Raw genomic sequence first — 15,601 nt, forward strand, 5'->3', positions numbered from 1 at the left:
AGACATCCCTTTTAGGGCTGAGTGTTCCAGGGTCTCTGATTCTCTGCAAAATTTCTGGCTGTGGGTTCCTGTATGTGTTCCCATATGCTGCTGAAGGAAGCTTCTCTGAGGATGGCTGAGCAAGGCATGGGTCTATGGTATGGCAGAAGGTCATTAGGAGTCATTATGCCACTATGCTGTTTGTTTCTTTGATTTTTTTTCAGATAAGTAGTCTTTGGTTTGGGTTTTATCATAGGTCCTGGAATTATCTAGTCTCTGCTTCTGGGTCACCAAGAAGTGTCAGATGTGGATTCTGTGGTGTTTGAATGTAATTGACCCACATAAATCCATAGGGAATTGCACTATCGAGAAGTGTGGTTTTGTTTGAGTATGTGTGGCCTTGTTAGAGAAAGTGTGTGGAGGCAGACTTTGAGTTCTTTTTTTTAAAAAATATTTATTTATTATGTATACAATATACTGTCTATGTATGTCTACAGGCCAGAAGAGGGCATCAGACCGCATTACAGATGGTTGTGAGCCACCATGTGGTTGCTGGGAATTGAACTCAGGAAGTTTGAAAGAACGGGCAATGCTCTTAACCTCTGAGCCATCTCTCCAGCCCCAGACTTTGAGTTCTCATATATGTTCAAGCCACACCTAGGGTCTCAGATCACTTCCTGTTGTCTGTGGATCAAACATGTAGAATTCTCAGCTCCTTCTCTAGCACCATATCTGCCTGCACACCACCATGTTCCACTATCATGATAATGAACCAAACCTCTGAAACTGTAAGTTACCCAATTAAATGTTTCCCTTGTAAGAGTTGCCATGGCCATGATGTCTCTTCACAGCAATAGAAACCCTAACTGAGACAGGTTCCATTTCACGGAGGGGGCTTTAAGTCGAATCAGATATTGACTGGTTACTCCTATAAGCTTTGTGCTACAATTGTCCTAGTGTATCTGGCAGGCAGGACACCATTGTAGATCAAAGGGTTGTAGTTGGGTTGCTGCTTATGTTTCTCTTTTGGTGCCATGCAGAATACGTTCCTGCACCTGAGAGAACATAAGGATGAAGGCTCTTTATAGGCATCAACTCAACTTCTGTATGTTCAGTGAGTTGCGTAGGTTTCATCTTCAGCAGTGGGCCTTTGATGTCAGTTTGTGGAGAGCATCCCATTTGTCTAGGCAACAGACTGGGCTATTGAGTTTCCCCATGGGACACATTTAACCAGCAACTCAATTAGATAGCACTCTATTCCAATATTGGAAGCTTGCTTTCCTGACAAGAGATGGACAGTTTGGACTCTGCTCCCTCATTATTTGGCATTTCATTTTGATCCCCTTCATGTATGTGTATATTTTAGGAAGCTTCTGCTGTATTAGGTTTTCATACTACCTCTCAGATGCCCCTTAATTTTAGCTGTGTCTCCCTGTATTCCCTCCCTCAACCAACTCTCCCCTCCACTTCACAAGATACTCTCATCCTAGCCCCTCTCCATCCATAACTATTCTATTTCCCTTTCCTAATGAGGTCTATCTGCTCCATATAGTCCCTTACTCTATTTCTGTCCTCTGTGGTTCTATGGATGGTTATCATTGGCTTCATAGTTAATATCCCCATTCAAGCAAATAAATACCTTATGTCTTTCTGGTTCTGGGCTACCTCACTCTGGATGATTTTTCTAGTTTCATCTGTTTGTCTGTGAATTTCACAATGCCACTTTTTTAATGGCCTAGTGATACTCCATTGTGTGAAAGCGTGCTTTATGTGTAAAGGTATGTCTTCATCCATTCATCTGTTGTTTCCAGTTTCTGGTTTTATGACTAGAGCAACGGTGAACAAGGTTGAGCAGGTGCCTCTGTGGTAGGATGCAGCATCCTTCGAGCATACACCCAAAATATTATAGCTGATCTTGAACTAGAATGATTCCTGTCATCATTAGGAACTGACACACTGATTGCCATAGTGGCTGCATGAGTTGGTACTCGCACCAGCAATAGATGAGTACTTCGCCTATGTCACAGAGCATATGTATTTTTATTGTAACTGTGTGTGCATTATGCAGTCATAGTTCACTAAGAATGCGTGAGCTCAGATAGGGGATGAGAATATCTAGTCTACAGTAAGGAAATGCAACAAAGATGTATAATTTAATGATACTCTAGTAGATTTCTCAAACTCTGAAGGTGACAACAAACACACAGCTGCCACAGGCACATCTCCACTCTTCTGTTTTATTCCATTCTTCTCTGAAATTTTCTGCACCTTCAGTGTTGTTATTACCAGGTAATGTGAACTTCAGGAAAATGGGAGAAATATATTTTCTCAAGAAAAGGTCTCCCAAAGGTAAGACTCCCCTCAAATTCACTATGAAGCTGAGAGTGGCCTTGAACTTCTGCTCCTCCTTGCCTCCACCTCCTGAGTGCTGGGATCCCACCCCTGTGCCACCAGTCTCAGAGTTCCATCCATGCCAGGCAAGCACCTTACCAACAGAGCTGTCCTACAATCCTTCCAGATTACCTTATTGGAACCACAACCACAGGTCTGTAATTAGCATAGTAGTGTGAATCGCATGTGGATTGCATTCCTGTGTCATGTGTACTTCCAGTGTGCACTTTGTTTTCCTCGTGTGTAGAATGGCAATGGTGTTACTCAGGACTTCCAGACTCGACATAGTGCTTGCTGGATTAGAGCTGTAAAACTCTAGTAATCATCAGTTCATCCAAGTTCAAATAAGCACTATTAATAGCACTGTGATTCTAATAGTTTCTTGGGAATTTAAGAATTCAATGTTTCCATAGTTTGCCTTTAACATAGTCCTTTATTTTTGCTTCAAATCTAACACATTGGTGCTGGCTTTGACTCAATTGTTAGCTCATCTACATATTTGGATGAAACAGAATAATTTGGTATTCAGTTGCTTATGTATATGCATTTAAGGAATCTATAGTCTTGCAAGTACCTAGAAATGGCCATCTCAGAAAATGTCCTACCAGAGAAACACCTGTGCGTTACAAATGCTCCCCAGTAACACTCGGTGTCTAGGCACCTAAGTAGAGAAAGAGTTTCCCATTAGTTTCTGGAAGCAGAAAAATGCCAACTAGTAAGAATCCCAGGTTTCAGGTATTTTAAAGGTGATATTTTTCAATGAATCTTTAAAACTGGTTATAAACCAGATAGTGGCTGCACATACCTTTAATCCCAGCACTTAGGGGGAAACAGGCAGATCTCTGAATTTGAGGGCAGCCTGGTCTACAGATCTACTTCCAGGACAGTCAAAGCTATACAGAGAAACCCTGTCTCAAAAATCCAAAGGGAAAAGAAGAAGCAGGAGAAGAAGAAGAGGAGAGGAGGAGGAGGAGAAGGAGGCTCTTGAATTTTCTCTCTCACCTGGGCAGATCCTAACATCTAAAAGGTCATTGCTGTTTCATTCGGGGGTAAAACTAATACAGCAGAAGAGAAAGTGTCCCGCAGTAAAGAGGGACATTAAGGAGGAGAATCCAAGAAAACACCAAGATGCAAATCCATGGGACACAATGGAAATTGAGATATTTTGCCTGCATTCATTAGCTTGCTTTAGAAATTATATATACATATGTATATGCATGCAGATAGTTGCCTATGTGTGGTATGAATGTGTGTGTTCATGAGTGTGTGGATGTGATTTTGTGCTGGGTGTGGCCTATATATATGTAGGCCAGAGACTGATGCTGTGTGTGTCTCCCAGCTGCTTTTCACTTCGCAGACCCCAGAGCTGGCTGGGGCTGTGTAGCTTGTCTCAACGATCCTTGATCTTCTCCTTCCTGAAGCACTGGAACTCCACCCACCCAGCATTCACATACACGGGACACAGGATTGGACTCCAGACAACACGCTTGTACAGCTAGTTCTTCACCTACTGAGCTATCTTGTCAGCCACTGAAATAGATTTAAAACAACACCCTAATTACTTGTCACTGTGTTAAATGTACCATGGGCCATCATTATTATGTAGTCGTTGCCTTTAGGAATCTTTCAAATCTAGAAAAGTAAAGCAAATCAGCCCTCAGTGATTACAGAATAGACAGTTTCACCAGCAAATTGATACTGGGTACGGGGGAGTTACTGTATCATGGAAGGGAAGTCATGAATAGGAAGATAGGGTGTCTCAAGAGAAACACAAGACAGACTCCTCTGAAAAAGCCCAAATGATTTTAATACAGAAAGTGTTTGCCCTTCTAACATCAAACAATACATGGACCGTTCTTCAAAATCTCTTTTCTGAGGCTAAATCATGATTACAAGACATGTGAAAGTAAATGTGTTAGTATGACACGGCTACTCAGTACTCTACAGTATAATCGTACATGATTATAAAACATGTCACACAGTTTATACAAGCTAGGACAGGCTGGTTGTGTGAAAGTTAGGCATGGTCACCTGCTAGCTGAGGTGAACATTCTTTCACATTGTCCGCGCGTCCTCTGCTGTGAAAGATAAACGGTGCAGGAGAAATACTAGTTACTATGTAGGCACTGCTGCGTGGAAATTGCATCTTATGTTTCTGTGCAGTGTGAGCTGGAAACACACTCAGAGTCACGTGTTTGTGCCAGAGATCTTGACAGTGCTGCACGCTCTTAAACGAGGCAAAACCTCCCCACTATCAAGTCCTGTGGATACAACTTAACTATCTGCCGCAAGACTAATTTGCTTATTAAACTAATTAGCGTCAAATGCTTTGGTTGTCAGAAATCAGGCAACTGCTTTGCCACTTCATTCGTACGGGTTGCCTAATTCCCAGTGATAGTCACAGCTGAGCACGTGTTCTTTGCATATCTTTATCTTATGTGATGCTCAATTAGGAGTGACAAATCCAGTCCTCTCGAGAAAGAGAGAGCGAGACATGCTGCCGGATGACATTAGACTCTCTTTTGGCTCTGGCACATTCTGAAAGGTGACTATTGTATACTGTCACCCTTGTAACAGGCTGAAATGATGCCAGCATGGAACAAATGTACCCCAGTGTCCCGGAAATCTCATCAAATCTTGAAAGCCCCAAATCTTGGCACATCAGGTGGCTACAGCTTTTGAAGTGAGCTCATGATAATATTTCTGAGAAATGTACTCTAATAAATACAATATAGGAATCTTTGTCAGGAAAATATGTCATATGCATAATTTCACATACATGCTCAGAGAGACAAATAGACGCAAATACAACACACAGCACACACCAAAGAAGTCTAGTCAAAACTGTTGCCAGATGATTACAAAGTCCACTTATGTTGGTCCCAAGTAATCATGGCAACCATAATAAAAAGCAGTCAAATGCAACACAGAATGTCCTGGACTTTCCAAAGCCATTTCTCTCCATTCCCTGGGAGCACAGGTAATGAAAGCATGTGGCAGGTTGTGCTTGCTTTTCCACAGATGTAGCCTGGGACCATATGTTCTGAGCAGCTTCAGATTTTTTCATTGTCATCCATACTGATTTTTTTAAATGCAACCGGGCTTGCCTGCTTCAAAGACGTCTTAGACACATCTGTATGCATGGTCGACATGGCTATGGTCTCGTAGTCATCATCGCGAGACCGGAAATCGCAGAAGTTGAAGAAGAACTGCAGGTCTCTCTGGAAATTTTTGTTCAGGAATCCATAAAAGATAGGGTTGACACAGGTGGAGATCATGGCTGTGAGGTGGCAGAGCAGGAAGAGCAGGTTGTGGTTGCAGGTAGCAATGATCTGGTGGTTCCAGTCGAACACAGTGTTGAAGATGGTCAGGGGCAGCCAGCAGACTGCGAAGGCAACCACAATGGAAAGAAGCATGACGTTGATGCGTTTGGTCTCGCTGGACCTGTACTTGCTGTCCCTCATCTTGTCCATCATGTTGTTCCTCCTTTTCAAGCGAATGTATATCTATGGAGGAAGACAGGGTGAGTCAGGCAGAGCATCCACCTCATGGGAAAGTCTACACAGAGAAGGGAAAAAAGGAAGCAGTGGGGGAGGGGAGAATGGCTTTCTTACCTTGAAGTAGCATATAAATATGAAGCAGAGAGGGCCAAAATACTGCAGCACCAGAAGGAGCGTCGTGTAAGACAGCCTGTGAGAGTCTGATGGGAATTTGTCAAAGCACACATACTTGTCTTTGAAGGCAGCAAGTGTTACGTTTTGGAAGGGCTCATCAGTCAGAACTTGATAGATCAGAAAGGGCAGAGAAGAAGCCACAGCCAGGACCCAAATGACAGCAATGCCTATGTAAGCGTGTCTGTTGCTTGGTCTCCACCCTCTTGGGTTGATGATCAACTGATGCCGCTCCACAGCGATGAGAACCAGGGAGAAAATAGACACCGTGATGGAGACGCACTGCACGAAGGGATTCAGCTTGCACATGGCCTCACCGAAGACCCAGTGGTCCATCAGTGTGTACACAAAAGTGAAGGGGAGACACATGATGGCCACCAGCAGGTCTGAGAAGGAGAGGTTCACAATCAGGATGTTGGTGACATTCCTCATCTCCTTCTGTTTCAGGATGATTATGATCAACGCCAGGTTCCCGGAGACCCCAAGGATAATCACAGCTCCATAAGCCAGGGCCAAAGTGAAAATCACAGCCAAGGGCAGGTGGCAATCATCGTCCTCAAAAGCCAGGAGTGGAGAATTCTCTGAGCTGTTGTAGTGAAAAGAGCCATTTTCTATTCGGGAGAATAGTGTTGAATTCATTGTTCAGGGTTTGCTGCTGTTGATTAGACAAATGGATTGTATGTCTCTTCCAAACAGGCCAAATCTTCAGGTTGTTCTTATTCCATACATTGGAATCTATTCACCAAAATGCTTCTCGATCCTTCACTCCCTTGAACTGAATACTCTGTCAACCAAGTCGAGACCAGTTGTTATTAAGGACAGTCAAAATGAATTCTGTCTCACAGAATTCTAAAATTAAGGCACAAAGGTAAATAAACAAATGATAATCTTTTATAAAATTATAATCTTTGAAAATTTCTCACAAGCAGTGCCAACATTTTTTTTTCTTTTTAAGACAGGGTTTCTCAGTGTAACAATACTGGTTGTTCTGGAACTCACTCTGTAGACCAGGTTGGCTTTGAACTCATAGAGATCTGCCTGCTTCTGCCTCCAGGGTGCTGCGAAGAAAGTGGTAAGTGCCACCACTGCCTAGCTGTACAGCATACATTTAAAATATTTAAAGTTCAACCATAATGTTTTTGAGACAGGGTCTCTCTCATGTAGCCCAGGCTCGCCTTGAACTCACTTTTTTGTCGAGGATGATCTTAGATTTCTGATCTTTCTGTCCCCACCTTCTGAGTGATGGGATTACAGGCACGTCTGATATTATGGCAGAGTTGAAGACTGAACTCAGGGATTCAAGCATAATAGACAAACACTCTACCAACTTAGCTACATCCCCCAGCTCCCCAGAAATGCTATTCACTGGACTTGCTTACATGATGACTTTGTGGGGTCTACACATCAGTAAAGTGTTTGCAAACATCTTGCCTCCTAAGTGTTAGACAAATGGAGCCAACAGCAGATTTCTCAGGCATCGCAGAAATGGGAATGTACAAGAAAGAACATGATGCACACACGGAGACCTCTAACAACGCCAAACTGCGCCGAAGAAGGTACAATGGAAGTGTGAGTGCAGATGTAGGCTGGGGTAACAGCTAACCACACACGGCACTGCTTTGAAAGGTGGGTTAACAAAAATCTTCACAAGAGATGATCTGCACAGTGGAGCGCCAAGAAACGTGGTCACATGAAGGATGACTTTTGCAAAACCGTATGTATAATGCAGAGAATTCTTCAGACTATAGAGCTGTCTTCTCATGTTTTAATGGGTAGTCTACAGAGTATGTGCAAGCAAGTTTGGTTGTATGTCTAACGAAATTATAAGTAGGACCGAAAGGTGTACTTTATTTAAGAAAAAATGATTTCTCCATGAGGAACTGAATCAAATGGAATAAATTCCTTGCCAAAGAAGCAAGCGCTTTGTACATGAAAGTGCTGACTGCCTCATGAGGTTTTCCTGAAGCTTTTCCATTGTGTGGGAGATTCTAACTTTAAGACACTATGATTTTGATTATCACGTCAGAAGATTTCAAAGGATTTCGAACACCTTATCTAAAGAAATAGCCCCTCTCCTCATCCAGCTATGTGAGTGTCCAGAGCAGAGCTGTGATTTCATTGTAATTTTAAATTTCACCCTTCTGTGTAGTATAAACATACTTGTCTTACTGACAAGATAAATTATAGCAACCTCACAGAGATCAGAAGAAGCTCCTATAGAGAAGGAAAAGAGAAAGCTCTGAACACCTCTCCCCTTGCTAAGGAAATCCATGGAAAGGATCTCTTTTGCTAATTAACTAGCTATTGTGCCCCTGTTAAGAGGCTCCATTCTCTGCCTGTCTTTCTTAGAACAATGCCTCAGATTGTGTGGATTTACTTCTATTGAAAGGAAAATGAGGAATTTAATGTGCAGAAATGCACTTACTTTTTAAGTGACACCTCTCATAAACATTTCTTTGGGCAATGTTGCTTTCTTGAACATGAGGTCTTTTCTATTGTGAAATCACAATTTAACTGGATGAGACTGGAGGATAAAGCTAAGGGTTGCCATCATAAAATCAGACTGTTGCATTAAAGCACAGGGATGGAATGACTTTGTGCTGGCTAGTTTTATATCAACTTGACATGAGCTAGAGTCATATGAAGGGACGGAACTTCCCTGGAGAAAACGCCTCCATAAGACTGGACTGTAGGCAAGCCTGAAGAGCATTTTTTTATTTAGTGATTGATGTGAGAGGGCCCAGTCCATTGTGAATGACGCCATTCGTAAGCTAGTGGTCCTGGGTTCTATAAAAGGGCAGGCCGAGCAAGCCACAGGGAGCAAGCTATAAGCTGTACCCCTCTATGACCTCTGCATCAACTCCTGCCTCGAGGTCCCTACCCTGCTTGAGTTCCCATCTTGATGTCCTTCAATAATGAAGAATGATTTGGAAGCTTAAACCAACTAATTCCTTTCCTCCACAACTTGCTTTGGTCATGATGTTTCATCAGAGCAATAAAAATCCTAACTAAAGCAGACTTCGGGTGTGGACATTATTAGACTCTAACTCTCTCTTCTATGTTCCCATCTGAAATGACTTGTTGGATAATGCATTGTTTTCCCCTCAGGAATTCCAAAGCCTAGAGAGTGTTATTAACTTATGCCATGTAGGGTGGGAAAGAGAGCCTTGAAGGAGTGGATAATGACTTTATAGTTTAGAAAGCTCCAACTTTCTTAAATAAGTCAAGCAAACAATGTCATATGTCCTCTTGAGGCTACTAGTTGAAGACAGCTTTTCATTATTTAAAATAGCAATAGCAGAGTAGCAAAGTGTATTCTTGTTGACTTGGGGTCCTATCCCTGAGCTCCACTGAGTGGATGTGGATTCTTGTGTGAGGCACAGGAAATGTGGACCATTGCCATGCCTCACCGTGGAACTTTAAGATGCTCTACGCTCTGTCTTCTACTCTTCCATAGCTCCGCTGTGACTGTTCTGTCCTAAGAAAACTAACTGATCTATCCCAACCTACAACCATACTTCTGAATCTTCACCCCTGCCATTCTTTTGGTGGGTGTTATATCTCAACAGCAACTCACGTTCCCCCTTCATTCAAACCAATTTTATTCACTTGTCTTATCAGCCTCTATTGATTCGAATATGTCTTAAGGTTGGTACTGTCAAAACTTCATCCAACAAGTATTTGCTCGACACCTGTTTCTTCTCAGGCATACTTTTGGTGGAGGCAGCAATGACCTTTTCTTTGAGTTTCTAGCCTTATGGGCAGAGAAGGACAAGACCAAAATAAATTAGTCCAAAGGCCTAGTGCAATAGCCGAAAGGGGTCTGGGATTGATGGGGATTACAACTTAATCCTGGCTGATGAGCAAAGGCACCTGGGTACCCAAGAAGACAGCAAAGACTGAGGAGTGCTGAATTAGGAAGCCGTGTGGGCACCTCAGGGCTGGCATCCTTGGTGGGAAAAACAAATATAAAATTTCTAAGGCTGAAACACACCTGCTGTGCCCAGAAGAGGAATGAGAAATGAAGGTGGACCAGAAGGAGCTCACTGGGAAAGTTAAATGAGATGAGGCTTCCAGCAGGGTTTATGGGGTAGGTAGGCTTTAACTTTTACTGTCAGACAAGAGGAACCTTTCGTAAAACACATCAAGGCTTTAGGGGCCAGTATGATGATTCAATGGTTCATTCACTGTCAAGCCTAATGACTTTTGTTGGATCTCCATTCCCCACATGTTGCAAGGAGAGAACTGCCCCCTGCAAGTGGTCATCTGATAGCACACATATCCTAGCATGCAGGCCCACCTCATCACTAAATAAATAAATGCAAAAATTAAAAACATCATGAGTCTACCTGCTGCTTGCACCACATTTAAGAAAAGACAGAGAGAAGCAAGGTTAACTTTTGCGATGATCCAGGGAGAGGGACGTGGGGCATAGGGCAACATGTTCACACTGGAGAGGAAGAAAAGAAAAATTTGTATGAGATCTATTTTTGACAGCTATAGGAATTCACAAAACTGGTATGTCATTTCAACTGATAGGCTGTAAAGACGCATCTCTTACAAATGAGTTGAAGTAAACATACTGCAAACTCTATTCTGATACCTGTGAGATTCCATCTGATTAGACTGGTCCTAAGGGAATAGTTTCCCACCAAGTAGAAGTTAACTTCTCTACACAGACAATGAATAGTTTACTTCTTTTGTTAAGTATGGAAGCAGTACTCATTCCAGTTGTGGGAAACAGTTTTGTGGTAGATGCAAGGTATATTTTGTGCACCTTAGTATAATTCTGAGAAAGAATAAAGGTCAGGGAAGCACCATTGCTGAGATGGTTTCCATCTATTCTTCCAGGGTGTGTCTTGCAACTCTGTGCACTGCAGGAATTAAAGGCTGTATCTCAGCAAAGATGCTGTGTATGTTCAGAGACATTAGATACAGTTGGCAAATTAATCCCCTCTCTTACCCTTCCAGGACAGTTCTTTTTCCTTATTTCTTGTAGGAATGCTGGCCTTTCCTTCCTTGCTATTTACAGAACTGTTTCTACCACGGAAGACAGCTCTTTGGGTTAATCTACTGTGCTTTTTTTCTTCAAATTCCCTCATTTGTTTGGGGTGTGTGTGGGGGGGAGAACAGCCTTGCTATACACAGTAGAAGTTACTGCTAGCTTATCTAAATGACTTACATAATTCCCTGCTCCTTCCGGGGAATGGGGGAAGGGCTTGTTCACCAGACAACTGCCTTAAAACAATTACATGAATCCCTAGTAAACAGGAGCCAGAAAGAGCAGTCAGTCTTTGGGATGGGTAAGGAATTTGACTTTCTGCAGAAGAAGCCTGTTTCCCCCGCCCCCTTCTCTGTCCCGTGTGTGTGTGTGTGTGTGTGTGTGTGTGTGTGTGTGTGTGTGTGCGCGTGTGTGTGTGTTGCTTCACTCCGGAGCCCACCCAGCACTGACAGCTAAAGCTACTTCTGCACTCAGCACTGACAGAGGAGCCTTGCACCTCCTCCTGCTGTGTCACCTGTAGGTTTGCTTCTGGGAAGACCCAACTGGGCTTGGCAAATCACAGAGCATGCCAATAAAGAAGGAAAGAAGGAAGGAGGGAGGGAGGGAAGGAGGGAGGGAGGGAAGAAAAACAGTGGAAGTTGAAGACACACCTTGTCTGCACTCCCTCTCCCCACCCTCTAGGTTTTCATGCTCTAGAAGTTACCAGAGGGAAATCAGGTAGATTCAGTCAAAACTCCTGTGTCACCACTCCTCTGTATTGTACAACTGTATGAGTTTTCTTGATGACCTTGCTTCCTAATCTCCCCTTACACACACACACACACACACACACACACACACACACACACAGAGAGAGAGAGAGAGAGAGAGAGAGAGAGAGAGAGAGAGAGAGAGAGAGAGAGACCTATCAGGGTACCTCTACCCAAATAAGTGACTATCAGAACAGAAATGAAGGAGCCCAAATGAAGCATGGCTCGAATAAGGTCTGCCTGTCTCTCATTTGCCCAACATGGGTCTTTCAAACGTTAGCATCTCTTCAGTCTACCTGGGGAGCAGCAGGATATCCTGCTAAACCGCCTGTTTCTAGTCCATTCTAACCTGCACCCAGCATGATTACCTTCCTAAAAGGAAATGGGTGGTTAAAACTCCGAAATAGGAAGACAAGGTTCAAGTCTTGCAAGGGAAAGGACAGCCTGAAAGGGCCAGGCACAGGAGACCAGGGCAGGGGCATTAACCGGGGTCTAGTGCCTGGGGCCGCCCACCTTTTCCCACGTCGTGGGAAGAAGGACAAATGTTCCGGGATTCAGAAGGCTGGCGCCCCCACCCCTGTCCAGTGCATCCCGTCACCTTACCTAGGAAAACTCCTGGATCTCCATCAGGGCAGAGGCTCCAAGCTGCTACAGAAAAATGAGGAAGACTACCCGGGTGCAGGGAAGACCAATCCGGGCAATTCCCCAACCTTCTAAGTGAATAGGCGGCGGGGGAGGGGGGGGCAGCCCCCAACCGCAGGACACCGGGATGCGCGAACTCTAGAAGTGGTACCCTCTCCCTTTGAGGTCTCACATCCATAATGTCCCAGACCTTTCCCACAATCTAGAACATCCTGCCACCTGCTCCCACTGGAAGCCAAAGCGAAAGACTGACTCCACGACCCGCTCAGTTCTCAGAACCTGGGCAGACACCCGTATTCTTCCTCTTATCCCTCACCCCATAAATAAGAGATTTCTCAAAAGTCCCTTAAAACACCGACTTGAAACTTACCTTGTGGAGAATCCGTCTGTTCGCCCGTGTAGAAGCGGGAAGTGTCACCGGAGAGAGGAAAGCTCCGTTGGTATTTCTCCTGCTCAAACCCTAAAGATTGAGGAAGCTAGGAAGAGACGCCCCCTTCAAGCCGAACTCCACCTCATCCTGGATCATGTGATGGCACCCCACGAGGATCACCCAAGGTTTTCCCCACTGCCTCCTCCCAACATCGCACTTCGGATGCTCACCTCGGAGGTGCGTTGCCTAGGAGTTCTGGAAAGAAAAGCAGTTAAACATAAGCCACGCTGCCAGACCCGTATGCACCGAGCTCTCACCCCTCTAGTCCTTGACTCGAGGAAGGCGCTTTCACAAGCCTGTTTAAAAAGTCAGTGCCACTGCGATTTCCTTTGTCTGCAGGTCAGTGCCATCTTGTGGCGAAGTCCTTCTCTGAGAGCCTAAGCTTACGTCCGAGTGAGGATGGAGGAAGAGGTCATTTACGGGAAGGAAGAAAGATGCACTTCACCACAAAGCCTCGGCTAATGGGTTTGCTGGGCTTTGTGACACTCAGATTCTGTACCTAGAAGTTATTTTCTCTAGTCTGAGAGAACAAAAAGAAGACCTTGAAAAAGCAAAAGTAGCGGATCTCCGTTTGATAGTCTTTTTTTCTCCCTCACTAAGAAAATGCATTTGAGTCAGTTTTGTTCCTGACGACTAGTTGCCTTTTTGGGGAAGGGGGGAACGGAGCCCGGAACTGCATGAAGCCAGCATTTTCCTGGTGGTCAGAAAAAGTCAATGCAATTTCCCTGGTGATTTGTCTGATAAGATAAGGAACGTCGTGGGTGTGCTTGGAGGACGTGGTTTTAGGTGGTTCAGGCTAATTGCTTGGACACACCGATCTCATCTTTAGCTCACTTTGAAAAATCAAGGCTGAGTAATGCACACACAAACACATAGACATGAACGCATGATTTATCTAGGACATAGAACTTATTTTAATTCAAACTATTAAGAAGTAAAATCTTCCCAATAAATGGGGGTTGCCTATGATGTACCTACTTCATTCTGAAATAACCACGATTATTTGACATTAAAATAAAACAACGCAATAAAATCCGATGACATGAAATCACATGAAACTTACCCCATTAAAAATTATTTCCTTTTCTGAGGGTTATCTTGAATAGAGATTATTTAATTATTAATACAAACATGTTTGTTTGTGCACAATTTCTGGGGATTTTGTGGAAAAAAATTATCTAAAATATTTTTCATTGGATGTATTTTTATGTAGCTGGAAGAGGGTTATGGTCAGATTATTTTAAATGTACAATGTTTATAGAGCAGTCGGCATGCATGTGCATTAAATTGCTCCAATGATTTAACAGTAAAACTTCACACAAGTGGTCACAGCAAGGATGGAAGTAGGAACAACTGAGGAACTACCATCCCACTCACGCTCTACCCATCCTCCTGCCTGCTCTGTTCCTCTAAGTCCCACTGTTCTTGGAGTTTTCCTACAGATTTCATTATCACTCCGGCCAGCTTTAGACTGCCATGAGAGAAACATGTGAAATGGCTCTGTTCTTTACCAAGAACGTGTTTTCATGGGATATCATTTATGCTAGGAACTGTTTCGGATTTGAGACTATAATTTGGACTTGGGTACTTATGTGTTTTCCAAGAATATTAATGAAGTGTCCCTAAAATGTCTGTACTGATATGGCCATTGCAGTTTATTGTTTTATTACCTCAGTTTCCATGAAGAGTCCCCCTAAAGGACACATATAAAACTGAATTCCTGAGTCAGTGACCTCACAAAGAAACCTTTGAAAGATTACTGAGCTCAAGAGATTTTTTTTTTTAATGACAAATTTTGGGGTATAAAGTTTGGAAATGCTCATCAGCATGTTTAGATCATTTTAGAAACACCCTTCATTGAAGACGATCCCTGTTCACAAGCCAGAGAGATTGCCAGCCTCCTTTAATGTAATTTTATGAGAGAATTACAACAGACAAAATAATTTAAATTTCTCTGAAAAGATGCACTAAATTTTACGATGACTTCTTCTTTTCTATTTTGAGACAGGGTCTGTGTAGCCCAAACTGACTTCAGACTCAATATGTAGCCAAGGACATTCTTGAATTTCTGATCCCCCTGCCTCTGCATCTTGAGCAATGTTATTATAAGTCTATGCTATCTCGTACCTGGTGCATGTGGCCCTGGACTTGCAGCCAAGGTTCTGCATATGCTAGGGAAGCACTACCAACTGAGCCACTTTTCCAGTCCTCTTTTCCTATTCCCAAACCAACAATCGGTTGTCTTCTTTCTTAATTGGGATTGATAGATTAAAAATATCATCTTTGCCAGGGAGAGAAAATTCCGTTTACTTCCTTCTGAAATTTTGCAATAGTTTGATATAATACTCTTGGCTAAGATAATGACCTATTCTAATATTCCCTTGGCCAACAGTTTCTCTCTGTCGTATAAACTGGAAGATAAATTTTACTCATCAAATCTAAGTAAATATTAGTTTTATCACTTAGAAAATACAACATTTTAATAGCCTAGCCCAGTTTTCAAAATTCCATGACACAGGACTGGGATGTGACTCAGTGGTAAGCTTACCTAGTATATGTGATCCTTAGCCCTGCAAACACAAAAGGAATACCACTGTCATTCAAACATTCAGGAGAAGTTCTGAAATGGTGCGAGGCCCTGACACAGGTGACTTTTCCACACTGGTCATTCAGATGAATCTTGACAGGAACTAATACTCTATGTGAAAATAAGGCACAGATGGATGATATTGATGGA

General features: G+C 43.1%; 1 protein-coding gene across 2 annotated transcripts; it reads right to left on the bottom strand.

Annotated features, from left to right (window-relative positions):
* Nucleotides 1-4,156: 4,156 nt before the first annotated feature.
* Nucleotides 4,157-13,167, bottom strand: Npy1r (neuropeptide Y receptor Y1). 2 transcript variants are annotated; one of them, XM_048442747.3, is made up of 3 exons: nt 12,805-13,167; nt 5,985-6,825; nt 4,157-5,876 (listed from the first exon to the last, which is right to left on the bottom strand). In XM_048442747.3, the coding sequence occupies exons 2-3, from the start codon at nt 6,678-6,680 to the stop codon at nt 5,424-5,426; spliced, it is 1,149 nt and encodes a 382-aa protein (XP_048298704.1). In that variant the 5' UTR covers nt 6,681-6,825; nt 12,805-13,167; the 3' UTR covers nt 4,157-5,423. The 2 variants fall into 2 exon arrangements, with proteins under 2 accessions (XP_048298704.1, XP_085536467.1); XM_085680341.2 differs by lacking the exon at nt 12,805-13,167 and adding an exon at nt 12,396-12,704.
* Nucleotides 13,168-15,601: the final 2,434 nt, after the last annotated feature.

Source organism: Myodes glareolus, chromosome 23 (assembly GCF_982192425.1).
Source record: "Myodes glareolus chromosome 23, mMyoGla1.1, whole genome shotgun sequence".
Classification (NCBI taxonomy): domain Eukaryota; kingdom Metazoa; phylum Chordata; class Mammalia; order Rodentia; family Cricetidae; genus Myodes; species Myodes glareolus.

Bases quoted from the DNA above. Each gene is read 5' to 3' on its own strand.
- Npy1r (XM_048442747.3), bottom strand. From the start codon at position 6,680: ATGAATTCAACACTATTCTCCCGAATAGAAAATGGCTCTTTTCACTAC. The intron at 5,877-5,984 runs GTAAGAAAGCCA...CTTCCTCCATAG, and splicing joins TATTTATATGCTACTTCAAG to ATATACATTCGCTTGAAAAG.